The sequence below is a fragment of the Protobothrops mucrosquamatus genome, unplaced genomic scaffold (assembly GCF_001527695.2).
Source record: "Protobothrops mucrosquamatus isolate PMUCROS unplaced genomic scaffold, P.Mucros_1.0 scaffold2169, whole genome shotgun sequence".
In the NCBI taxonomy this organism is placed as follows: domain Eukaryota; kingdom Metazoa; phylum Chordata; class Lepidosauria; order Squamata; family Viperidae; genus Protobothrops; species Protobothrops mucrosquamatus.
Genome location: NW_015388263.1, coordinates 45,287 through 72,423, shown reverse-complemented (window position 1 = coordinate 72,423; position 27,137 = coordinate 45,287). Strand labels below are relative to the sequence as shown.

General features: G+C 38.1%; 1 protein-coding gene across 1 annotated transcript in view; it reads left to right on the top strand.

Moving 5' to 3' along the window:
• Window positions 1–14,485, top strand: part of LOC107294950 (guanylate cyclase soluble subunit alpha-2-like) — a 100,027-nt gene extending 85,542 nt beyond the window's left edge. Inside the window, exon 5 of the mRNA XM_015824227.1 lies at window positions 14,251–14,485. Coding sequence (XP_015679713.1) covers window positions 14,251–14,458 — 208 coding nt within the window. The 3' untranslated portion in view covers window positions 14,459–14,485. The remainder of the gene's footprint in view (window positions 1–14,250) is intronic.
• The last annotated feature ends 12,652 nt before the right edge of the window (window positions 14,486–27,137 follow it).

Sequence of the window (27,137 nt, the reverse complement as noted above, 5' to 3'; positions counted from 1 at the left end):
AAAGGTGCAACATAAATTCAAGGATATTTTTTTTATTCACATAACACTAGAATTCAATTATAATGAGTGATTATAATCAATTGATAATTCCAATTTTGCATTGGCAATACATGTTGGCCATTTGTTTCCATGACTTTGACAAAGATTATATAATTTTATGGATAAATCTATGATGACTATATTTAATTTTCAGATTTATAGAAATGCCATTAAATATCAACTGTTACCAAATAACTGGGGCATACTACAGCTAGAAAACTGATTACTGAAGGAGAAAAAAATTGGGCACTGGAATAGACCAACCTTCATTCTGAAATTTTAAAGTTCTCCTTGCATAATGATATATCATTATGCAATTCCAAGAAAATAAATGCATGGCAATTTGTAAGTGCAGTTGTTTTTCAGATAATAGATGTTACTGTATAGATAGACAAGGACACTTTCTGGAAAAATAATTTGTCTTATGATACACACAGGCCCTATTTACCCCTACTTATATTTGATATTTAATTATGGGATCTCTGGGTTTGCTTAAGAAGCTTTGGATAGATTCTGTTGGTTTGTGTGCTACAGTGATGCCAAGAAGTTGTGTATTCTTTGGGCAATTGAAAATATTTGATTTACATGGCAGAGTTTTATTTTATATGTTGCGATGGTTATATTCCAGTAGGTCCTGTATTTATTACAGTGGACAATGCTGTACAGTTGTCTGTTGGTTTACTTTTGTTTTGTTTTGCTCCTTTGAATAATGTTGCTATGCAGTTCCTTTTGTGGACAGATATGTTGTTGCTTTGGTAGTGAAGTACTTGGTTATTGTGAGGTGCTTTTCAGATGAACCTTTTTTTTTTGCCATTGTTTCCTCTGCTGAAGAAAATATTCAGGAAAGTTGGGGGGTTGTTTTTTTTAATCTCTGTTCCTTTTTTATCATGAAAAAGTAATTGTCTACCTAATGTATCCATATTTTGGCTTAAATGTAGTGGACTTTCAGGTATGAATCCTGAGATGAGTAAATCCATAGGTGTTCTTCTAATTTGTATCTGTATTTGTCCATTGAACTGGAAGTTCAGTAAAGGTCAGTAAATACCATGAGTCATCAACTTTCACATATTCTATTGTGTTGTGCTGTTTCCATTAATAAGCTCCACACCAAGCTGGCTCCTGGATGCTCTTGCACATCTAATGCACTTCATCTATTGTGACTGGGGATATTCTGGTTAATTGCAAAATCAATGTTGTGATATCCCATGCAATCTTCAGATTGCACCTTGACCATCCTTAATGCTGTGAGAGAGAAAACAAGAGTCCTCTGTTAGAAATGTTTGAAACAGGCTGAGATTTTTGTCTCATTTTGTCAAATAGCAATGTCAGCCCTGGAGCAAATATGTTGTCTACCAGAACGTGAAGTCAACTAGCTGCAGTCAAGGACAGAAAAATAGTAGGAGACAGATAAATGCAAAATGTTATGAGAATGTAGTACATTTTATCATTCCTATACCAAATGCTACAGGTTTCATTTTTAGACATAATCTTCATTTGGTTATTGCAGCCTGAAGGGCCACTTACCTGTAACTTCTCCTTTGTCAAAACTCATATTCTCTCAAACTTAACGCTTTTAAATGGTGATAGATTTCATAAGTACAGTACAGCCATTAAGCATGCATGCTATCAGTTTAATAGATTAAATTTTATTAAGAAAATTCTTAAACTAGGGAATGCGATGCAAAGTAAGCCATTTTGTTTAGTGAGCCTTGTCTTGTTTTAGCAGATGTAAGTATTCAAACCAGTGGTGGGATTCAAATATGTGAACAATCGATTCTCTGTATGGACGCCACTTCCGGACGTCCATTCTGGGCCTGGGAAACAAAAAATTAGCTACTGGTTCTGCTGAAGTGGTGCGAACTGGCTGAATCCCACCACTGATTCAAACCTTGGATAAACTGCTCAGTGCCACAGAGGTTAAGCTCCAGAAAGGCTTAACAACATCACAACTGAATCAGTGAGATTTATCTTCTGTCCCTTAAGAACCATTTGTAAAATATGTCAGGTTTCTTGTCCTCTTAAACTATATCCGATCTTAGACAATACAAAGTGCTACATAGTCCTAAGGAAAAGTGTTGTAGGAAACAGAATAAATTTGGTCTTGCAGAGAAATCAAGCTAGGTTTTTGTTCAAATACAGCAATTAACAGCTAGCTATGATATCTATATTTTAACAAACCAGCCAGTAATTGCTTTATCATATTGCATTTTATATTCAACATTTATGCATTATTCAGGGGCAGTAGTGTATGAATTGTTCAGTTGCCTGAGAAATATAATGGGAGATAAAACTTTTAAAAATACATGAGCAATCATAATGGTTAGTTTATTATCATACTAATAACTTTTGCTGGTTGAGTTCATTATTACTTCCTAAATAAATCTAACTTTTGATTGAAATTATCTGCATAATAATAATGTGCATAACAAGCTTTGGCTTGCAACAAAATGCAGGGTTTTGGTCAGTTAATTCTACAAAAAGAAAGTATGAGTATTTGCCATTCTTGGTAGATAACAAACCATTCTAAATTCAGCCATTCTAAACATTTTTTGAGAGAAAAGGCAAATTTCATCAATGTCTGGAAATGAAAAGTCACTGTTTGTCCATGGAGGAGAGATGAAGGAAGACTTTTATTTGTTTGCAAACATACTAAAGTATTTTTAATCCATCCATATATGTGTGTGTCTATGTATGTATGTATGTATATAAGAGAGGGGGTAGAAGTAGAGGTATATATAAATAGATGGTTTTTAATGCTTGCATAGAAGTGATTCTGAGTGCTGGTTTCAGACCAGGTGTATCCTTTAGACTTGTGGAGAATTGGAAGTAACAGGTTGCAAAAATTTGGCTCTGTCAAGATCTCGTGTGGTTACAAAGATCTTTTTTCTTACTGCAGAGATATAGTCTACTTAGATACCTCTAGATTAGTATTATCAACAGATACCAGTGACCTCAGTATCATAAGTCTGTTGTCTGTCATAAGTGTTGTTTGGTTTGGTTTGATTATTCTCATATGCTATTTGTGTTCTTTGATTGTGAGCTGCCCAGAGTTTGGTTTAAGGTAGACAACCATGTAAATGTTTTAAATAGATAAATGAATAATCACATACTTAATGTAGAATCTTTTTCAGAAGTCTAGTGAAGACCAACATGGGTTCAATTAGGTTCAGTTTATTTTATTGATATTTCTCAGTTCTAATAGTATATTGGAGATTCAGTAGATTTTGCACAGTGTCTAAATGGTGTAACTTAAATCATCCTGAGGGCACCATGTTGGGAAAGTCTCCCTGATACAATTGTATTCCTGCTTTGGGATTATTTTAACAATGAAAAGGGAATGGCAATTGTAGAAATAACTTTATTATAGTTTATTTACCTGACTCAAAACTACTGTAGTGCCCCAACTAGTTCCATGTCCTGTTTTTAACTGTCTCTCTAAAACAGTACTTCATGACACTGGATTAAGTTCCCACAATTCAAACTGACTTGTATATGGATTTGTAATTTTCTTGGAGTTTTTTCTGGGATAATTTCAACTTCCTGGACTGATCTACAGCTGTGGAATTCCCTGGAGATCCCAGCATCATCCTAGATAGCTTTCCTGAAGTTACATGCAAGTTAACTGACTGCCGATTGCAATGTGCTAATATACATTAGTAGAAAAGGACAGATTTTTCTGTAGGAATTATCCCTAAAACTGGAGTTGTGCTCATCATTAGTAATGAATTGGATTAGAAATTTAAGGTGAGAGTACTGATTAAAATGATGAAATTTTTCCATTATACAGGGATTTCCCACCAATTTTCTAAATAGTAAATAATCATAGAAATATATAAATTATTTGGCAAAATATATGGGAAAGAACTGAGTCATATAAAAGTTGGAGTCATTTATTAATAATGATGTGCAATAATTAGTGCATTCCTTTTTTCTAATGGTCATCCATAATTTAATTGAAAGTTATAGTAGATTTTTTTTAAAAAAAATAATATCTAAAATATTTCCCATTTCAAAATATCTTTGTGTATTGCATGGCTAACTGAGTGAGTTTCCCACTAATTCTGCCATAATTTGTAATATTCCAGTTCTCCCTCCTAAAAAAAATAAATATTACTTTGTTTGTCTTGGTCAGGGAGACAACAACAGATACAAAAAAAGTCCTTACTGTTATCAGACCCATTTTTCTCAAAACAGGAAAAAAAGAGAAAATGAATTTGATTAGTATAAGACTATTTGATAAAATTTGCCCTGTTTTTTATTTATATGTCATCATCTGAAGTTATATGACTTGTGCAGAACACATTGAGAGATTAAAATGGCTTTATACATAGATGTAATAGGTTTTATACAGTTTTGACAGCTACAAGGTATAGTTTTGCCAACAAGCTGAGGGTCCATTCAATTTGCTCAAAAATAGCATCATGGTCTGAACTTTGCCATGAGCCAAGTAGCTAGTTTAAAAATATCTAATTCCCAAGTGCATACTTGCTTATTTATCCCACACTGTTCTTTCTTAATACAGTATATGCTTTCTATTTTGGGCACAGTGTTTACATTAGTCTTGTTTAGATGGTCCATCCAGACATTATGTGGACAGACTTTATGTGTAAATAAACTCTCTACTACACCCAATAGTCTAATAAAAAATACTATTTTCATTTATATGTTTCTAATTTTAGAAGTATTATTTTGAACATAGTAGTGCTTTGCCAACATCACAGTGGCAAAACAGATTACGTATAGAATAGTATGTTGAAAATATTGGGATTTATTTTTCTCACCAGTATGACTAAAACACTCATGAGCTTATTTATCTTCTCTTTCTTTCCAACAAACCAAATACTAATTTTTCTGGACATATACTGGACAAAAACACTTCATGCAGTGTTTTTCAATCTCAGCAGCTTGGAGATGTGTGGATTTCAACTCCCAGAAGCCCACGCATCTTAAAGTTGCTGAGACTGAAAAACACTGACTTAGTGCAATGTGTCAATCCCATTATTATTATGGGAGAAATGGTTCTGTACTATAGGAAGACTTTCATTTGTTTTAATAAATTAGATTTTAATAAATTATCTTTTCTCTGAAGGTAATGCATTTTCCTCATTAGAGTCTCCCCTCATTATACTATACCAGTTCTGTGAGAAAGAGTCAGCAAGCAAAATGGATCTTTGTGATTCCACTCAACAAGGGAACCAAGATTCTGCCACCCTGAATAGCAGAAATTAAGATAATATCTGTGCATATTTCTCTATTTGTGCATATGTTTCTATTCAATTTGATCAACAATTGAATCACATCATAAAACAGGCAATGAGAAAGTATTCTTCACTGCACCAGAGGCAGCTCAGTGTCCAAACCACATGAACTTCCCCATTGTTCATCCAACATCTGAATAGACTACCTCAAACTGCCTAATGTCATTAGCAATCATTTTCAGTTCATATGAATTTGACAGAGCTAATGACTAGATCTTTTGAACCAAGAACAAAAAATGTCGGATTAAATGATGCAGATATGGAATGTATTCAGGCTCATTTATTTCCTACTGTTTCTCCTCCTCCTCCTCCTTCTGTATTCAGAGGAGGAGATTAAAAACTTGTGATGCTCATCTGCTTTTTCAGTTAGCACTCTGGATTTTATCTTTCTCAGCTGGGCGGACATGGCTGATGGTTCATATCTCTCACTTATATGGTCTGAGGGACTTCATATTATAGCAGTTAACTACCCAGAGAAAGATGCATATGTGAATTACAACTGACTTCCACATTACATCCCTTTAGAGTAAAAGTGTTGCATATCCCTTTGGATTTGTGCCACTCTCTGCATTTAAACATTTTAAAAATCTGACTGTCACTCCCAAAGCACAAGTGATAATGCCTCCTCATCTGTATAATTTATGGTGGATTTTCATTTTACCTGAGGAAGGAATTAGAGGGAATCATATAATATCAATGTGATACTTGAGAATTAGGCATGTATTAGAACATAGAATAATAGAGTTGGAAGGGACTTTGGAGGTCTTCTAGTTCACCCCCTGCTCGAGCTGATACCATTTCAGACAAATGGTTGTCCAGTCTATTTTTGAAAGCCTCCAATGATGCAGCACTCACAACTTCTGAATGCAAGTTGTTCCATTGATTGATTGCTCTCACCATTAGGAAATTTCTCCTTAGTTTTTGGTCGCTTCTCTCCTTGGTTAGTTTCCATCCATTGTTTCTCATCTTACCTTTAGATGCTTTGGAAAATAGTTTGACCCCCTTGTCTTTGTAGGAGCCCATCAAATATTGAAACAATATTTGACACTATTATTGGAAAGAAGAAAGGAAGAAAGGAGAAATTTGATTTGAGGGAAGAACTTTATCTACAGCAGCACTGAAATATATGAGGAAAAGAGAAAGAAAAGAGATGAGAAACCTAACAACCAAGCTAGCTGTGTAGACAGGCTCAAAGTTTCAAATTTGTGGAATCATAGAACTGTAGTGTTGGAAGGGCCAAAAGGATAACCATTTATCTGCAAAATGCAGGTAAACCAATTGATCTTTCTCAAAAGATGGCTGTCTAGATTCTTCTTAAATACCTCTAGAGGTAGAGAAATCACAGTCTCCTTGAGTAGACTTGTGCAGGGAGGATTATGAGAGAAAATACCAAAGGAAAAACAATTCTTCATCATACCTCAGTTCGGTGGAGTTTCTTTAACTACAAGGGTGCACTCATCCATCAGACATCCATGAAGGAAAGCTTGAAAGTCAGGTGCTCCTCATTTAATGACCATTCCTTCAGTTAGCATTCAAACTTACAACAGCACTAAATGAGTGGTAGTTATGACTGAAAGTGAATATACTGTACATGTCCCAGGATAATACTGCAGGATCCAATCTGGGTCAGACAATGGAACCAGAGATTTTGTTTTCTGAGCTTTCAGACTTGTGCTGGAGCCCATTTTCAGAAAACACTCCGCTAGAGAGAAGTTCCTTGAAGATGGGCCCCAGCACAAGTCCGAAAGCTCGGAAGGCAAAACCCCTGGTCCCAGTGACAGACCCAGATTGGATCCAGTAGTTATGACTGTCATAGCACATTATTGTGATTTCTAACATTCCCTACCAGCTTCCCTCAAGCAGGGGAAGCTGGCCGAAAGTTTGAAGTGGCAATCATATGTGGTCCTGTTTAATGACCCCCACATGGTCCTTGTTTAATGGCAGCAACTGTAACTTTGGAACTGCTGTAACAAAGTGGTGCAGTCACATGAAGTTGTGCTTTACAACTACATTACTTAGTTGTCATAAACAGAGGATTACCTGTATACTATAGAATTTGAAAGGATTTCTGACCTTCTGTATAGTCCTAAGATATTTGTGTTCTTAAAATATGTAGCACCTTTTTTAAAAAATAAACTTAAGGAGACAGATTCATTATCTAGTACTGGTATATTCCTCCAGCATTGCTTCTTGTGTGACTTTAAAACATCTTTGAAATTCATGTAAACCCATGTATGGTAATCAATCCTCAAAGAATTTGTACACAGTATTTGAAGAATGAACTGTGTTTACTCAGATATAACAGCTAAAAAATGCAGTTTAGCTGTTAACTTGTCCTGAGTGAGCTGTAGCCCTTCCTATTAGAAGTTTTCATTAATATTACTTTCATCTCAATAGCCACCCCATTTGCTTCCTTTTGCTCACTCTGGTTTAATTGATATAACTGACAGATGAATCATAGATAAAAGAGAGTAGGTAGATAGGCAAATAATACTTTGTGCAAGTCTTGATCTGTCATTCAGCTGGTAGCAAGATAACAATTTATTCTAGAGGAGCACACAAATCTAAAGTTGCAATCGCTTGAAATAGCCACCTGATAAGTTCTTCCAGGCACACTGTTATTGGTGGAAAGCGAGGCAGTGCTGATGACAAAGTTGATTTATCAGCTCTCATTTCACCTGTTTGCAGCTGTTCTTGCTTCGGTTAGTCATGCTGGTTATCAAAGTTAGCCTATTGCAGTGAACTTTCATGTTGACATGAGTAAAACATCCAAACTATATTAGATGAGTTCTGACATTTTACATCCCTGGCTGTCTATTTGTTTCTGAACTCAGGTCCATATTTTATGTTGCTCTATTGCTCCCTTAATATATAGAAGACAAAGTTCCAAAAAGGGCAAATTTCTAAACAGGACCAGGAGCCATGATATATGTGGACATTTCTCTTGGTGCGTGCTATGATCTCTCCCTCCCTCCCTCCCTCCCTCCCTCCCTCTCTCTCTCTCTCTCTCTCTCTCTCTCTCTCTCTCTCTCTCTCTCTCTCTCTCACACACACACACACACACACACAAACTACAAGCAACAACACACCCACCAGACACCAATCTCCAACATCTTTATTTACAAGAATTCTCATAGGCTCAGAGGTATCGTTAGAAAACAAAAATAATGATTTGATTGGAAGTTGGTATAATCTTCCCTCTACCAAAATCCCTTAAAAAAGTACTCTTGTGTGTTGCAAAGCATCCACATATACTAACACGAGTGGCATGGAGAAATATCTTCCATTTGCCCTCCGATAGATCAGTGTCACCTGTTGTGTAAGAAATTGCAGAGGATGCGCTCAAAATTCTATACCTGACCATTGGCCTAAAACAGGCATGTCCAAAGTCCGGCCCGCGGGCCATTTGCGGCCCGCGGACCGGTTTAATCCGGCCCGCTAAGAGCCCTCCCTGCTCTATTTAAATGCGGCCCTCCCACACTTGTCCAGCGGCCCTCCCACACTTGGCCATTTTGTATTGGTTATAGTACATTCTAGCAGCTGCTTGTTCAAGGACTGGCACAAAAGGCCGNAGGGTGAGTATGCTTCCAGAAAACAAGGGCTTTTGAATCAGGCTAGAGACGTAAAGGCAAGGGAATCTAAAGCAAAAGAGGGCCTTCAAAAAAAAAAACCCTCCAAAGTTTTCAGGAGACTGGAGGGCTCATCTCTAGGTCCTTCGACCCACCGGAGGCGGCTTACTTTTCTTGACCAGTGCGCGGAGCTGGCGGCTGGCCACGGTGCCGCCGCCGCCTGGGGGCTCAGGCCGCTCCTCGGGGGTCACGTCCTCATGCCGCTGCCGCTTGAGCGGAGGGTCTGGCCGCCCGCCAGGAGCCGCAGCCGCGACGCGCCCGCCTGCGAGGCATTCTTCCGTCGCCTCGCCGGCTTTCCCGGCTAAAGAACCACTCTCGCAAGGCCGTCTTCGACCGTCTCGACGGCAGATAAAATGGCCGCGCGCCGAGGCCGAGAGACCTGCTCCTGCCGCTCAGAAACCCCAGGGCGCCTGCGCCCGCCCGCCCACGAGGCATTCTTCCGTCGCCTCACCGGCTTTCCCGGCTAAAGAACCGCTGCCTCAACTCAGCGGTGCAGCCGTGCGCGCGAGGCAGAGAAGACGGACGGATGGACGGATGAAGCAAGGGAGACGCGCCCTGAGGGATGCCCGACAGCAGCAGTGGCGGCGGCCACTTCCTCCGCCTCCTTAGCCAGTGCTCCCGCCGTCCTGCCCTGCAGCCACTTCCAGGCTGCTTTCCCCCCCTTGCCTCAGCCGAGGCGAGGGAGACGCGCCCTGAGGGATGCGCGACAGCAGCAGCGGCGGCGGCCGCTTCCTCCGCCTCCTTAGCCAGCGCTCCCGCCGTCCTGCCCTGCGGCCACTTCCAGGCTGCTTCCCCCCCCCTCGCCTCAGCCGAGGCGAGGGAGACGCGCCCTGAGGGATGCCCGGCAGCAGCAGCAGCGGCGGCCGCTTCCTCCGCCTCCTCAGCCAGCGCTCCCGCCGTCCTGCTCGTTTGGCTGAGGACGCAATGGGGCCACCGCCACTGGAGCCGCTGCCTCCTGTTCTGCTCCCCCTCCCTGCTTGTTCGGCTGAAGATGCGATGGGGGGGCGGCCGGGAGCTTCTACCTTCCGTCCTGCTCTCCCCGCCCGTTCGGCACCATCTGCCTTTCATTCTCTCTCTCTCTCTCTCTCCTAACCTGGAGGGAGAGGGAGAGAGAGAGAGAGAAAGAGGAGAGAAAGTTAGAGGAAAGAGAGGAAGAGGGGAAAGAGAGAGAGAAAGTTAGAGGAAAGAGAAGAAGAGAAGAGAAAGAGGAAAAAAGAAAAAGAGAAAAAAGAGAAAAAGAGAAAAAAAGGAAAGAGAGAAAGAGAAGAGAAATAGAGGAAAGAGGAAAGAGAGGAAAGAGAGAAAGAGGAAAGAAAGAGAGAAAGAAAGGAAAGAGAGAAAGAGGAAAGAAAAAGAGGAAAGAGAAAGAGAAGAAAAGAGGAGAAAGAGAGGAAAGAGAGAAAGTTAGAGGAAAGAGAAAGAGAGGAAAGAAAGGAAAGAGAGGAAAGGAAGAGAAAGAAAGAGGAAAGAAAGAGAAGAGAGGAAAGAGAGAGGGAANAGAAAGAGAAAGAGAGAAAGGAAAGAGAAGAGAGGAAAGGGAGAGGAAAGAAAGAAGAGAAAGAGAGGAAAGAGAGAGAAAGAGGAAAGAGAAAGAAAAGAGAGGAAAGAGAGAGGAAAGAGGAAAGAAGGAGAGGAAAGAGAAAGGAAAGAGAAAAAGCGAGGGGGAGAGGAAAGAGAAAAAGAGGAAAGAAAAAAGAAAGAGAAAAGAGAGAGAGGAAAGAAAGAGGAAAGAGAAGAGAAAGAGGAAAGAGAAATAAAGGAAAGAGAGAGGAAAGAGAGAAAGGAAAGAGAAAGGAAGGAAAGAGGAAAGAGAAGAAAAGAGGAAAGAAAGGAGAAAGAGAGGAAAGAAAGTTAGAGGAAAGAGAAAGAGAAAGAGGAAAGAGAAAGAGAGAGGAAAGAGAAAGAGGGGGAGAGGAAAGAGAAAGAGAGAGAGGGGAGAGGAAAGGGAAAGGAAAGAGAGAGAGAGAGAAAGAGGAAAGAGGGAGAGGAAAGAGGCATAAAATAATTCATTTGCATTTAATTGTAATGGTTCAAAGAATGTTCGGAAAAATGTTCGGCCCTCCAGCACGTTCACTTTATCCAATCTGGCCCTCTTTGAAAAAAGTTTGGACACCCCTGGCCTAAAACCATGGCCTCTTTCTGGCCTACATCTAAAGATGTAGAATCCCATTCGAACATTAAAACAAGTTATGAAAGTCTTTCTCCTATGCCCCATAAGAAAGAGGAGAAAGATTAATAGCTACATATTTGCTAAGCTGTCTCATATTTTGGAGGGCCCTAAAAGTGTTTTGATTTCAAAATTCAAATGCAGAGTAGAAAGCAATAAGGAACAAGGACAAGGTTGTAGAACATTGAATGAGAAGGCTTTCTGCTCCATTCCTCAGAAGGTATCTCCCAACCCCAATTTCCCACATAGCTATATGGGCAACTGGCCATATCATTCCACAGAATTCCCTAATCCTCAAGGATACACAGTTAGTCCTCAAGTTACAACAGTTTGTTTAGTGACCATTTGAAATTATAATGGCACCGAAAAAAGTGACCAATGACCAGTGCAGCATCCCCATGGTCACATGATCAGAATTCAGATGCTTGGCAACTGACTGGTTGCAGTGTCACAGGGTCATGTGATCACCTTTTGTGACCTTTTGACAAGCAAAATCAATGGGGGAGCCAGATTCACTTAACAACTGTGTTACTAACTTAACCATTGCAGTGATTCACTTAACAGCTATGGCAAGAAAGGTTGTAAAATGAGACAAAATTCACCTAACGAATGTCTTGCGTAGCAACAGAAATGTTGGGCTCAAATGAGGTCACAAGTCAAGAACTCCCTGTATTCTTTGGCAACTAAAAGAGAAAAATGACCTTTTCCTTTTGTTGGAATCTTTATAAATATACCTAGTGAGAGATACATTTGATTGACATGTTTATTGCCACGGCAGCCAAGCAAATAAAAATGATAAATTTTGTATTATATGTTGTTTTAAATTTATTTTTGAGCTGCCTTATGTATGTTTACTAGATGAAAGTGCAGGTATAATTTAAAAAAAATGTCAAATGGAAAACATATTTTTGCATTAGACAGATCAGTTGAATTGCTAGCTTAACAAAGCACTTGTTTACTATCTCAAAAGCACCATTCTATGCATAGTGCACAAGAGAACAGCTACCTAATAATCCATTTCAATTTATGTGTAAACAAACAAATGGATAATTAAAACTCAATAAACCAAAGGAACATTGTTAGCATTATTTATTGGTTCATTTTCCATCCACAGAACCATCAGTGCATTTCTCATCAACAACACATAACTCCAGAGTTAAAAAGTAGATATGAGATGTTACAATTTTCAACTATTTTTACTTAAAATGGTTCAAGATTTCAGTATTTTTAATCATATGACTCAAGACATTTGTAATCTATGTGCTGATATCTCCAGTATATCTTCTAACAAAAATGTTCAATATACATTTCTCTCTGCTGTACAAATGATTGCAACTTTGTCCAAAGTACAATCTGCTACGCTAACATTAGCCTTTAAAGTCAGGTGCTGGCATTGTTCCATCAATTTACATAAAGTCTTCAATCAGTTTTTCCTGCATTATTGACAACATTATTTGAAGAGCCAAAGGCAACATCCTGAAAGATTCAAATACTACTAAGCTATAAAATAAGAACAAATTTATGTAGAAGATCAATGGAATGAAAAATGAGAAAATGCAAGGCCAGACCTCTGAGGAACCAGTTCAAAATATGCACGCATGTTGTTATGTAACTGAATCAAAGTATATGGCCATTCAGACTCAAAAACTGCAGCCCTGGGCAGTTAACACAGAATTGCCACTAGTACAAAAAAGAATATAGCAGACGACAACTGCAAGGCAACAATCTCCTTCAGAGAATGGCAGCCTGAGCAGGAGTTCTAATCTAATGAGGCTTAGCCTATCAGTGTACAGTAAATAATAGTAAGGTCTGAACGTCTGTGGGAGGAAAATGATAGGTGTTCTAAATGCAAAGGCCACTATAACATAGAGCACAAAAAAAGACAGACATAATACTAGCCCTAGTAGAATATGCTTGGCATGGTGGATTAACATGTGTGAGGTTTTTCTAGAGGAACATTCTTAACCCAAAAAAAGAAAACTAAAGATCTTAATCTTTGAAAAGTTATGAACTGGCTTATATAACAAAAAACTATAATTATTATTTTTCATATCATTTTATGAATTTCTTAAGCAAATTTATCCTAAAGAGTTTTACATTCCTGTAGAACTAGATTCAAAATTTTCTCTCTCTCTTTCTCTCATCTCTGTCTGTCTGTCTGTCTGTCTGTCTATCTATCTATCTATCTATCTATCTATCTATCTATCTATCTATCTATCTATCTATCTATCTATCTATCTATCTATCTATCTATCGTCACATTTGTATGAAATTTTATATGAAGAGATAATGGTGTCAATTTTGTTAGTAAATTTGTTTTTTTCTATCAACATGTGCTCGTATTTACTACATGCTAGATTTATTTTCAGTAATACTAATTTATTTATTCTTTCATTAAACGTGTATGCCCCCTATCTTTCCTAGAGATAACTCTAGATGGCTTACAAACCATAAAAGGAGCAAGATAAAGAATTAAATAATAAACATTAACACTAAAATTGACATAAAAGTCAACCATGATGGTAAGGAAGGGAACAAGACACACACAGGGAGAAAATCTCTTGGCTTCTGGAAGGGTCTTAAAACTTGGCTGTTCTGGTTGGCTTGGGGCACTCTATGGTAGAGATGGTAGATGGTGTAAAAGAGGAAAAGTTCACCTCTATACGTTCCTACACTTGGTTTTAGTTTCTGCTTAATTCTTGTTAATTCTAATTGTTTTTATGTTTCTATGTAATCTGCCCAGAGTCACTTAGGCAGTGAGATGAATGGCATATACATTCATATAAATGAGATCTCAAACTCATACTTTCAAATGCCTGCCGCTTAGGGACACAATTAATGAGCTTTTCAGATGAGTGGCAGATGCAAGGTATTCCTGGAAACTCCTTTTTCCCCCCTGCTGTCACCAGAAGTCCATGAAAGTAACATTTACCTGCAGAGTTTCTTTCCACATATGGAAGAACTGAAGAACTGTGGCTTCAGATTGATCTGCTTGACTTGGTGACTCCGTTTATTTAAGACAAAAAACAATGACCAGTCAACTGGCTGAATCTCCAATCTTTAACTGTCTTTGTAACCAACCTAAAGATGAAGTGCACTGCCTTTTGATAACTATTACTCAAAGTTGTCCCATTCTTGTCTTTTCCCTTATCTTCAGGCTTCTGAAAAAAGAAGAAAATTTTATCTTCATTCCTCGGTCCCGTGAAGAGCTTCCAGAAAACTTTCCAAAGGAAATTCCTGGGATTTGTTATTTCCTGGAGGTCAGAACTGGTCAGAAGCAGCCAAAGTCCTCTGTCACATCTGCCAGAGTGAGAAAGATATCCTACAACATTGGCACCATGTTCCTTCGGGAAACGAGCCTATGAAGCCTGTTGCAGATCAAAGACTCATCAAAAAAGCACAAGCCCAGAACTGGGTCATGACAAGAGAGAGGAGATTCTTTCTTTTTCACTGCATTGTTCCAAGAAAAGCAGTAAAAGCTCTGTGAAATGTCAGGCAATAATTCTTTTTAAAGGTGGGTGACTGCTATCAGTAAACAAACTGGAAAGTGGCAAACAAGGGAGCAGGGATTTCTTTTTTTTTCTTTTTTTTTACAAAATTCAAATTAACAAAATATTTCTCTGTTGCCAGAGATTCTACTGATCATAAATATCAGAATGGTGGAGGTTTATTTGGTTTTGTTTTAGAAAAGGAATCTAAATTAAACAACTGTGGAGATATCCCAATAAGTCAGAGGTAGCTTGTAGCTGCCTGGTTATCATTGGATGCTAACTCCCATCCAACATGGCCAGAGATAATGAGGGTCTTGCCATATTAACATTAAGAGGGACCCGGGTTGCTGACCGTAACATCCATTAAAATAGAGTACTTTGTGGGTTGTATTGCTTTCTTCTGAAATGGGCCATTGTTGTATGCAAGTGTTGAATCCTTGCTCTTGTTCTTATCCTATTTTTATCTCAGTAGAATCAGGGCTCTCCTGATCTTTTAACCATGTGCACCTAAATAATTTATACAAAAGCTATAAACAGTGTTAGCCAAAGTTCAACCAGAGATTGCTCAGATTATGATACATTCCTACATTTGAGGGATTTATTGCTGAGGATGAGAACATTTCTGGTTGATTGCCATTCTTTAACCACTTCGTACAGATACTGTAAAGATGATTTATAACCTTTGTAGAAGAAGAAATTTTAATTTGGGATATGATATATTAAGGATTTTACCCTTTTTAAAAAACCCACATTTCACTTTTAGGGCAATATTCTATAGCAAATATGAAGCTGGCTAGCTTGTTTATATTTGATAGGTATCCAATTTATGAAGTGGGATGATAACAATAACACAACTGTATTGCAGTCTGCAAAGAACGATATTTTAGTGATTTTTATTTTCTGCAATATGTTTTATCCATCCACAGCCATGTTCACATTACTCATGCTGATAATAGGTGTCCAATATCGGGTTAGTATAAAAAGAACCATGCTGATCATGTCTGTGGAGATTCTCAGTCATCCAAGTGATAGTTGTCTCAAAGGTGCTTTTTTCTTCAGAAGGCAACTGGACTGTTTTTTCTTTAAGGGAGAAGAAGAAAACATTTTGCTCTCATCCAAGAAGCTTCATCAGTTCTGATGGCAAGGCATGAATCCATCCCCCCGCCCCCCTGCCATCAGAACTGACGAAGCTTCTTGGATGAGAAGTGAAACGCCTTTTTTCTTTCTTTTTCAAAAGCCTGAAGATTAAAAAAAAACAAAAAACAGTCCAGTTGCCTTTTGAAGAAAAAAATGCATCTTTGAGACCATGCTGATCATGTTTAGTAACTGGAAGTAGACTATTCCAAAAAGGAATCCTCAGTTATCCTTGTAGAGTTTTAATCATTTACCCTGTTAATAAACCAGATTAGAAGGCTTCTCAAATATGTGTGTTAAATTAAACCTAACTCTAATTAACACTGTTTCTTTCATTAGTAGGTAATGAAACACACCTAAAAGTATGTGATTTGTACTTTATCCCCTGAACTTCTCCCACGCTGTTATGGTATGTCCTGTCCTTTGTTGTGTGGCTCACTTAATCTACTGTTACCTAGTTACTAGCAGGGATTAAAATCTACAGGTATAAATATTGTTGGATTTAGAACGTTTGGGAGGGGGAGTGATACATCTACAATTACTTTTATGCGCAAACATAATGAGATATAATATTTTGGAAACATCCCATACAATAAAATTCAGTCTTTGGAACTTCAAAATTTTGATGTTAGTTGTAAAAAAACCATGAATGATGTTCAACGCCTTAGGAAGCTTGGCTCCATGTCTCTCTTTTATTATACTTTCACCACCCTGGTTATAAGTATTGCCCAGTGGCTGTTAGAGTAGGGGTCCCCAATCCCCGGTCCGTGGACCGACACCGGTCCATAGCACGCCAGAAACCCATCCGTGCAAACAAGTGAAGCCCCATCCACAATGCTAACACTACATGCCCCTTCCGGTCCACGGAAAAAATTATCTCCACGGAACCAGTCCCTGGTGCCCAAAAAGGTTCGGGGCCTCTGTATTAGGGAATATTCAAGATTAAATAAGTTTGAGTGTTTGCACTTAGGCTGCCAGTGTAAAATGAGACTACTTTATAGAAGTTTGATCTCTTGAGATAACTTCTTCAGAGTAAGTTATTCAGGAGTGTCCACAGTGATAGTCAATACTTCAAAATGGTAGGTTCAACCAAGCAATTGAAGACCTGCAACATGCAACACACATTTAAAAAAAGTGGGTCTGCCTATCTGCACCATTATTTTGAAGTCAATAACTGTTGCTGCAAATGCCCCTGAAACCATTTGTTAACTATAATTTGATAAATAATACAACTTCATTTAGACTTTTAGGTCACTTTGTATCCATATTTCAAGCAGAATATTTCAGAGAGATGTTTTCCTTGAAAAATTTCTAATAGTTATATCCTACATCAGGTAGCTAAACATGCTGTATAATTTTATGCTTTTCTATAAATGTATCAACCACATGGTCACTCAAGCTCAAAAGTATATCAAGCAATATATGGCCCAACAGTTAAATTATATGGCAATTCAGATCTCAAGAATGGTAAAGAATCAAAGCTTTATGCAGTGACAAGGCCAATAAATTTGTTGTGGCATTAGTTTTTTAGGGAGTACAGCCTATTTTATCAGATGCATGCAGTATTTCCTTTGATAAACATGAATACATAGGTTATACTTAATAAATATTGACAGAAATAAATAAGAGAGAATTTTTAAGGGTCAATATAAATTTTAGAATATTTTTTTGTTGAGTTCAAAGATATTTAAAATAAAAGCAGGACTTTTTGTTTGGGTTCTGCATAGATTTACATTTCATGTTCTTTTTGCCACAGTTTTTAAGATATTCAAAAATAAGAACAGGACTTTTTGTTTGGGTTCTGCATAGATTTACATTTCATGTTCTTTTTGCCACAGTGTTTATGCTTTTTTCTCTGTCAATGCATACACATCTCTCCCAGAAAATTATAATATTTCCCCCAACAAAGTGGTCTCTATCCCACAAACGTCAGTGCCACAATAAATCTTGTTAGTTCTTAAAAATGCTGCAGGATTCTTAGCTACCTTGTGTGGCATAATTCGACATAGTTTTTGTAGGATTTTGATGATTTATACTTGTGTGATTCTTGATGTCTGAAGGTGAAACACAGGAGCATATTATATTTCTCTGTATCATGTCTCCAGAGCTTTCTCAACAGTTAGGAGAGGGCTGGTAAATCACTTCTGCAGTGATATCTACAACTGAATAGTAATTTGAAACTGACTCTGTCTGTGACTTACAAATGAGCACTCAAGTTCATATTTATACAGCAGTTCTGATGTTAAAAGCCAAACAGGGATTTAAGAAGACAGATGCCAGGTGTCCTTCACTGTAAAGGTTGACTCCCTCTAGATTCAAAAAGAGAGCAATAGGTTTCCAAGTAAGAAAAGAGGAGAGTTTTCAAAAATTCACAATTTTTCCAAAATACCCCAAATAACAGTGGTCCAGATGGCATTGTGCTTTGATTAGTCAAAAGGTACTACACCAGTCCGTTTTTTTCCAACAATTTGGATTATTCTAGCATGATGATCAAGATTTCAAGAAATCGATGAAACTCTTAAAGGATATTGTGCTCTTAGTGCTAAGTGGAAATGTTTGGGAAAAGTTAAGTGAATAATCCTAGTTGGCAAAGCTGTAGAGACCATCTGGGTTAAAATAAGTCATAGAAAAAAAAATGAAAGCAATACTATTGTTGGTGTCTACAATCAGCCACTTAACCAAAGAAAAGATGTATATGAAGCCTTATTAAAGCAAACCGCAGATCTTTCCAAGGGTCATAAAGTCATAATGGGAGATTTTAATAACCTTTAATAACTTTAATAACTTTAATAATCTGCTGGGGAACAAATTGTACAAAGCACAGTCTTCTCAGGAGAAGAAGGTTTACAAGAGGATCATCTGTCCTTAGACTTGATATTTTGCCTGGTAAAATGACAATGTAATACTGCATCCTTAATTTTAAGGAAAAGCAAACACTGAGCAAACATATTTTTCACTTCAGAAAAAAATATGTTAATTTAGAGCAGTGATAAGTAGGAATCTGTGATAAGAGAAGTTAATGGAACAAGAAGCTCTTACATGTGAGGGTTCCTGAAGACAATTGCAAATCATTTCAGTGAGGAGAAAAAAATAGAAGACAGATGAATAAGCCATATGGTTACACAGAATGCTTAGTGGAAAAAAAAAGTGCATATGGACATAGATAGGACATAGAAAGACAGCTTTCAGAAAGTGTACAGACAAGTAGCTCAGAACTGTAGAGCTAGAGAAAAAGAAAAAAAACTCAGAATGAGCTATGGTAATGAAATAAAAAAGAAAAAGAAAGAAGGATAAAATTCCAAGAGGTAATAAAGAAAAGTCCAAGGTGCTCAACACTTCGGTTCAGTCCTCTCCAACAAAAAATAATATGGATTCCATCAGGAAATTCTCAAGAGCAATTTGAAGGGTTAGCGAGGGAGCTTGAGATTGACAAGCAGAGTCAAGAAATACCTCTTTACTTTGAACGTTTAAATCTTCAGGACAGATGAATTGTATCCAAAGCTAATAAAGGAACTCGCTGATTATCTCTCTGAACCCTTATGTTACCTTTGAGAAATCCTGTGGATCTGAAGAAGTGCCAGATAATTGGAGAATAGCAAATGTTGTTCCTGGTTTGAAAAGATGGGGTAGGCGGAGTAGGAAGGAGGATCTAGCAAAATAGATAAGGTTGACCACAATACCTGGGGAGATTGCTTTGTTTTGTTTTGGGGTGTCTCTGAGTCAGTATTGATGGTTCTGGGTACTGCCTGAACAAGTTCTTGCAGTTTTCATGGCAAGATTACAGAAATGGCATGGTAATGTCTACCATTAAAAGTCACTAGATCAAGGTCACCAGCTAAGTCGAGGACTACCTGTACGCCAAACTGGCTCACAAGAAGATTGTAGAACAGATCAAAAGGAGATCAGTTTGTAAACTTTTTGCAAACAATGGCAGTCAATTGAAGTCAGCATGGATTTGTCTACAGTATATTTTTGTTATACTGTTTTTAATTGTTAGCTGCTCACAGTCATGAACTTGAGATGGACAGCAATATAAATAAAGTAAGAATAAATTTGCCAGACTCACATGACTTCGTTTTCTGATCAGAATAGTATCTTAGTGGGAATTTTAGCCAAATATTTGACTAAAGTATACCTTGACTTTCTGATTAGCAAGCTAATTAAGTCTCAGTTGGGTGGCATAACCCTTCTTTGGAGTACAGCAGCATACCTGTAATTCATCCAGCCACACTCACCTAGCTTGAAAATAAATTCTTAAAGACAGCCTCTCAGTAAATGTTTCCCAAACAAAAATTAAATATACAAGTATATGACAGGGATTCCTAGCTGGGTATAGTACTTATAAAAAGTGGTTTTGCAAAGAGCAATTGATTATAAATTGAACATGAGCCAGGAGTGTGGTGATGTGGCTGCAAAGAAGGGAACTGCAAATTTAGGCTATATTAATTAAAATTTAATATCCAAATCATAGGAAGCAATCGTTCATTTTATTCCACTTTGGTGAGAGTCCAACTGAAGTATTGTATCTAGTTCGGAGCATCTCATTTTAAGGATTTAGAAAAAGGCTCAGCAAGTGGCAAAAGAATGCAAATAGAGCAAGATTGAAGGAGCTTGACATGTTTAACCTTAAGGAAAGATAATTGTAGATACAATAGCAGTCTTCACTTATCTGAAAGGATATCATACAGATGGTATGTAATTCAAGGTGGCGGGACATGGTAGATTAGATTTAAATATAGAAATTCCTGTCAAATGTAAGAGGGCAAAAGATTATGAACATATACACATACCTACAAAATGGTGATATGAAAACCTCCCCTTCTTCCCATTTATGTGGGCATCTTGTACAACAATTGAATCAGAGTTGTCATGGAAACAAATTAGCAGGCATATGACGCCATTCAGACTTTAATTTTGAGTATGTTTCTCAGAATCTAAATTTTGTCCTCCTAACACTAACATACACACACTCTCACACCCATGCACAGAATCCCAATATAAAAAAATCATTCGGGCAGCCAGATCCCAGTTAGCTAGGGAAAGCATTGATGCTTGACAACCTTCAATGTGGAAGCCTTTGCATGGTCTTTTGCTCAATCCCAGGTAAAATTAGAAGATGTTGCATGGCAACGTTGCTTGATCAATTATTCCCATTGTTTCCAGACAAGCCAGAAGACTGAGGAATACTAATTTATTTGAATAATAGTGTCCAGGAGGAAGATAGGATGAGTTTGAGTGAAAATGTTGAACCACCATTTAGAAGTGATTTCAAACAGCTAATTTATAGCAAGAGATGAATCCATAATCACAGAGATCACTGCAGAACCTAAACAATTGTTGTCAGCATCTCCATGGAGATAATGACTATATTTGCAAATAAATCAACTCTTTCTTGAAAGAAAGAATGGCTTCCCATGAAAAGCTTACAGACTGGTGTTTTAAAGAAAACATGTTCAGAGATAGTATATCCCAAACATTCTTTTTATATGCTTTCACATTATGACAGCTAACATTAGTTTGGGGCATATTTCTCTAGTTACTGTACAAGGAAAGCTTTAATATATTGTTAAATGTGAGTCTGTGTTTACGCCTGCGGTAATTGCAGATAATTTCATGTCTTGGAAAGAAAAGTATACATCAGGGGTGTCAAACTGCCAGCCTGCGGGCCGGATGCATCATGCCAAAACTGTGCCCACCCCAGGTCTGGCAATGGGGGAAATGTCACGATATGTCGCAACACATCACGTGACGTTGCAAGTTGGAAACCCCTGGTATAGATGGTTTTCCATTAAGCCAAGCATGAATTCTTTCTTTATTCAGTTTCTATAGCCACCCATCTCAGATAAGTAAATTTGCTAAGCAAAATACTGACAGGGAACCCTAACAGATCAATTATCCTTTCTTGAGAGGTTTGAAGTATCATAGAAATGTAGTTTCTAAGACTGTGCAAGGTGAAAAGAATGAGCAGAGAGTGCATTTGCAGCCTAATTGAGAGAAAGCAAGGAAATTTAAATTGTCAGTTGAGAAAAGATGACTCTCCAAATGAGAAAGATTGAGAACTTATTTTTGTTTGCTGGAACAATTTTCATTGGCGGGCTACCTATGAATTGTAAAGTTATTAGTTTTGCCTTGAAGGGCATTGTTTGGATATGCAAAGTAAGATCAGTGTTTGGTAAAACATGTTCAAAATGGAAGCATAATGATATGAGAAATTTCTTCAATCAGACAATATAAAAGAATAAAACTATGACATTCTTATTAATAGAATGGATTTAGTTCTATAACATGTTACAGAGTATGGGATAAATACCTGTTATCTTAATAGAGGTGGTGGGTCATAGAATAATTTGATAAAGTCCCCAATAGAAGCCACTGAACCGTAATTTATCAAGAAGTTCAGCTCTATCACTTTGTACCCCATGAGATATTGTTTAGCTTACCAACAGGAGGATGTTTTCATTATCACCGGTTCTGCTTTGTGAAATATCATAATGTTGTTTTATATTTAGTTATGCTTTAATGTAATTGTCATAGTCAGTATTATTGTATCTCATTTACATTGGACATTTCTGCCAACAGTTACCTTTGACACATCTCTACAATCTTGTACCTCTGAATTGGCCAGCTTGGGAAACTTCATGCATCTAATGAAATGGACTCCAGTCCATGAAAGTTTATGTCTATTTTGTTAGTCTTTAATGCACCATGACAGTCTGTTTAATTTTGCTGTCCCACTGTTTACAAATATGGGGACACTGTTTACAAATATGGGGTCAAGACTCATATTTCTGAATTTGGTCTTAGCAGCCAAATACGACTAGAAGTTCTGTCATCTACTTTTATTTAAGAAAGAACCACTAAACTCACTGGGATTGTCATTGATATAGACATGCATTGGAATATGCTTTAAGTCTCACAGGTATCTTTGGCCTTTAAATTGATCCCATTCCATTGCTTTGGAGACTTAGACATGTCCAATTTTTGACAGCTGGTTTCTTCAAACATCTGTTCTTGCATCTTCTGAACAAATGAGCCATAGCTTATCTTTGATGCCACTGAATCTTTTAAAACTTCTCAAGTTTTTCTTTCCTGCTGTATCTACATAATGAATTGGGGTTGATCTGTATTTTATCTCTACTTCAACATGAAAAAAAAACTTCACCTAAAATATCACTATTTACAATATTGCTGCTGTCATATTTCTTTATTTAGTATTAAAATGTATATGCTACCTACACAAATGACTCTAAAAGATACTACTGGAATCATGGAGACAATGTAGATCTAATAACCCTATAAAATCCATAATTGTATGTGTCAAAATGTTCCACACTGAGACTGAATACACACACATACACAAACAAACACACACACACACACACACACACAAACACGGGAGAGAGAGAGAGAGAGAGAGAGAGAGAGAGAGAGAGAGAGAGAGAGAGAGAGAGAGATGTAAGGCCCCAGATATAAAGGTAACCTCCCTCTTCACTCTAGCTCATTATAGCTTTAGGATATTTTTGAACTAGACTTTCTATCTTCATAAGGAATCTTTTTTTCTGAACTGATAGCAACCAAAACATTCCAAGGAGAAACACATACCTATACTTTGCAGACTACAAGATTTGCTTCCTTGGAAGTCTTTCATGTACTCAGTGCATCATGTACACTGAAAAATTGTCTAAAAAATACAGATTTCATTCTCCTTTGCAATAATTTTCTCCATCAAGCAAACATACTCATTATTTATTTAGTAAGTTTTATACTGCTTCCCAAACACTGCATCTGGAATAATTTCACTTTATATAAAAAGTCAAAATCCCTCCTCACCCCTATAGATGTTCCTCAAACTTGGTTCCTCTACCAGAGGACTAGGAATTTGAGGATGCTGCACAGTATCTTAGCTACTCCTAGTAGTACACTCGTCTGGACAGAGAGCTCTGATGTTGTTCCTGGAATCAGTTAGAGGCCCTCTCCCAGCATAGGAGTCATAGTCCCAAGTGTTTCTACCACCATTGGGATTGCTTTGAACTTCACTTTCCACATCCTCTCTAGTTCCTTCAAGATCATATGAGTTATATCAGTACATTGCACAGGTTCTTGTCTTAGAACCATTTGTTTCTTGGCCATTCAAAGTTATAAGGGCACTAAAAAAAGTAACTTATGACCATTTTTCACACTTACGACTATTGCAGCATCTCCATGGTCACGTGATCAATATTTGGATGCTTGGCAACTGGCATGTATTTGTGACGGTTGCAGTGTCCCCAGGACCTTGTGATTACTTTTTGCGACTTTTCTGACAAAGTCAATCTGGGGAAGCCAGATTCATTTAACAATTGTGTTACTAACTTATCAACTGCAATGATTCAGTTAACAACTGTGGCAAGAAAGGTTGTAAGATGGGGCAAAACTCACTTAACAACTGTCTTGCTTAGCAACGGAAATGTTGGTCTCAATTAGGGTTGTACGTTGAGGACCACCTGTATGCAATTGCATTGTGTCTCAGAATCAGCTGAAAAACATAGATGAAATGAGGCCATGAATAAACAGAGGTTAACAAATCAATCTAGTTTGCAGTATTTTCAAGCTTTTACTCCTCCAAATTAGAAATAGAAAAGCAGAAATGCAATTATTTAAGGTAGGTAACTACAGTCGCTCTCTGAGGCTCAGCTCTAGGCAGAAGACATGGGTATTCTCTGGAATTAGTAGTTGCTGCAGGAAGGAAATGTAACTGTTGCTGTGAAATGGAGGGGAAATTGCTGAGGGAAAGAAAAGTGTCTGCGTTGGCATAGATAATAAGCTGTAAGTGCCACCTTAAGCACATTTAAGCTTTACCTGCTTTCCCCTGTGCTTTATAGAATCCTAAGAACAAAGTCTGCCTATCTATTGTGAAAGGGGATGTGCTATATATGGGTATATAGGAAATAGTTCCATAAACAAGGTAGTTGTCGGCTTTGGAAGGCTTAAGGCGGAGAGATGATGGAGCATGGAGAGAGTCTGTGGAGGACCATTAGACATGATAACTATATTGGAATATCCTTGCATAGTAAGGAAATGTATTACACCCATATCCTATTTCTGAGTGCCTTCCACATGACATAATTGTTAAATGTGTGGAACAGGGTTTTAGATGAGATAAACTCTGGCATGTTTATGTTGTGAAACTTCTGCCTAGGTTGCAGGACTGTGACAACCAAGCATAGTTGATACCCACATTATTAATTCAGATCCAGTTCAGATGGCAAGCAACCCGTTCAAATGTTTGCTGGTATCACCTCTGCCTATTTGTTACTTAATTATATAGCAAGATGCTAATGAAGTGTGTAAAGTCAAAAAAACAAACAAACCCACCAAGAGATCTTGTGCTAGGAGCAAGCTGCAGATTTGCACTTGAACTGCTGGCACTTTACCCACTTACATTGTTTTTACTTGGTGTTTCACTATGAATTGTGCATATGTGCTTGTAGTAGTGATTTCCTAGCAATAATTTAAAATGATGAAGCAATAAAAAAAGCCATGATCACAGTGGTATGTGTAGCTTACACAGACCACACTCTTTATTCTTCTGAAAATTTGCTGGTTATAACTGAAAAAAAAACAGATACTAAACTGTATATAAGCAATAAAGCAGAAAGTTCAGAATCTAAAAATAGCATTTTTAGCAAATAGAGCAATAAGTGGTTTCTGTGATGGCTATAGAAAAATGCAGGACATTTAATTTACTCGGGTACCCATTTTGTGCCAATTTGTGCAAGTCATTAACTCTTTCTCTCAATGTATTCTACTTCAAAGTCTGTTTTTCCAATATTGTGAGAAACAATGTGTGATTATAGGAAAAACAAATGTGTCACGTTAGCGCTTGCTTGAAAGCTTAGGACCATTTAGAACAGGGGTGTCAAACTCAATTTCATTGAGGGCCGCATCAGCATTGTGGTTGCCTCAGGGGGCCGGTGGGTGTGGCCAGGGTGGGTGCGGCCTACTGGGTGGGCATGAATGGTGTGGGTGTGGCCTACTGGGTGGGTGTGGCCAACTCTACATCGTTGGGGTCAAGGGTGTCTGTGGGGGCCTGGGCAGGAGTGGGATAGATCTGAGGGTCTTTGGCAGAAGGGGATGGGACCAGGGCAAGTGCCAAGGCATGGTCCACTGGAGGAGCCTCACTGTTCCTCTCAAGCCATGCCGGCGGGGGGGCTTATGGAGCTAAGACTGAATGCGTTTCAGCATAGATGGCCACCACAAAATTTACATTGGCTCCCGGCTGGCTTGGGCCAGGGCCAAGGTAGAGGGGGCTGTTCCCTCACTGTTTCCAGGATGGCTTCGCGGGCCACGTGAAACCACTTTGCAGGCCGCATCCGGCCCCCGGGCCTTGTGTTTGGCATGTCTGATTTAGAACAAAAAGAGTAGTTTCTGATTTTGCTGGTCAAGATGTACGATTGACCAGTGGCTTAAATTCTGCAATTGGGATCTCTTTTATTTGACAAGAAAGGATATTCTATTTATTTATATCTTAGGTGTATTGCACAATGCTCCTGAAAATGTACAAATGTTGGGTTGTGTTCAGATGCCGCCATGTTTATAGTATATCCACAAGTCAACTAATTCATCCTACTGTAAACGTGACTGAAAGCATATCTCTTTATCCTGGAAAGAGATAGACACTTGTTTAGAATATTGATTGGTCAACTGGCCAGCTGGTCAACCTAGAGTACAAAGCATTAAAATTGAGAAGCCTTAGCCAACTTAATGGATGTAATTGAAAGTGCAATTGAAAGAAGTCAGTCTTCTTCTGCATGGTTGGGTATTACTTTCCCAGCAGTCACTGCTTCCAGGAAATCCCTTTGTTTCCTCTTACAGTATATCATTTTTTAAATCCGTTCCTAAATGGATAAATCCCTTCCTCAAACTTCAGCTCTTCAGCAGTACTCATCTTCTGACTGCTCTTGGTTGCACAAATCTGAGTGACCACTGGATGGTAGCTAAGGATTTTTTTTAAAAAAAATGAAATCCTTCATTACTGCTCTCAAGTGATCAATCTATCAAATAAGCAACTCATAGTTTCAAGGATTTTTGTTGTTGTTATTGCTTGCCAATAAATCAGTCAATGGCATAACAAGGCTGGTCCAAATAGGGAAATGCAGTGCATGGAGTAACCAGGATACTAGACAGGCCTTTTCACATTGGATAGAGCTGCAGTTTAGTTGAGGGACCATCAGCTACAATGCTTAGAATATGATGCATAAAGAGCAAAACCACTGTACAAGCCTGGGACTAAGGACCATTGAATTCAGCGAAACTGTGTATGTTTGTACACTGTACACTGTAAATCTGTATCTCATCTATACCCATGTATGATTAAACACATCTAAATTATCTTAAAAGAATAGGAACTGTTTTTAAGTCACTAGATAGTAATGCTGGT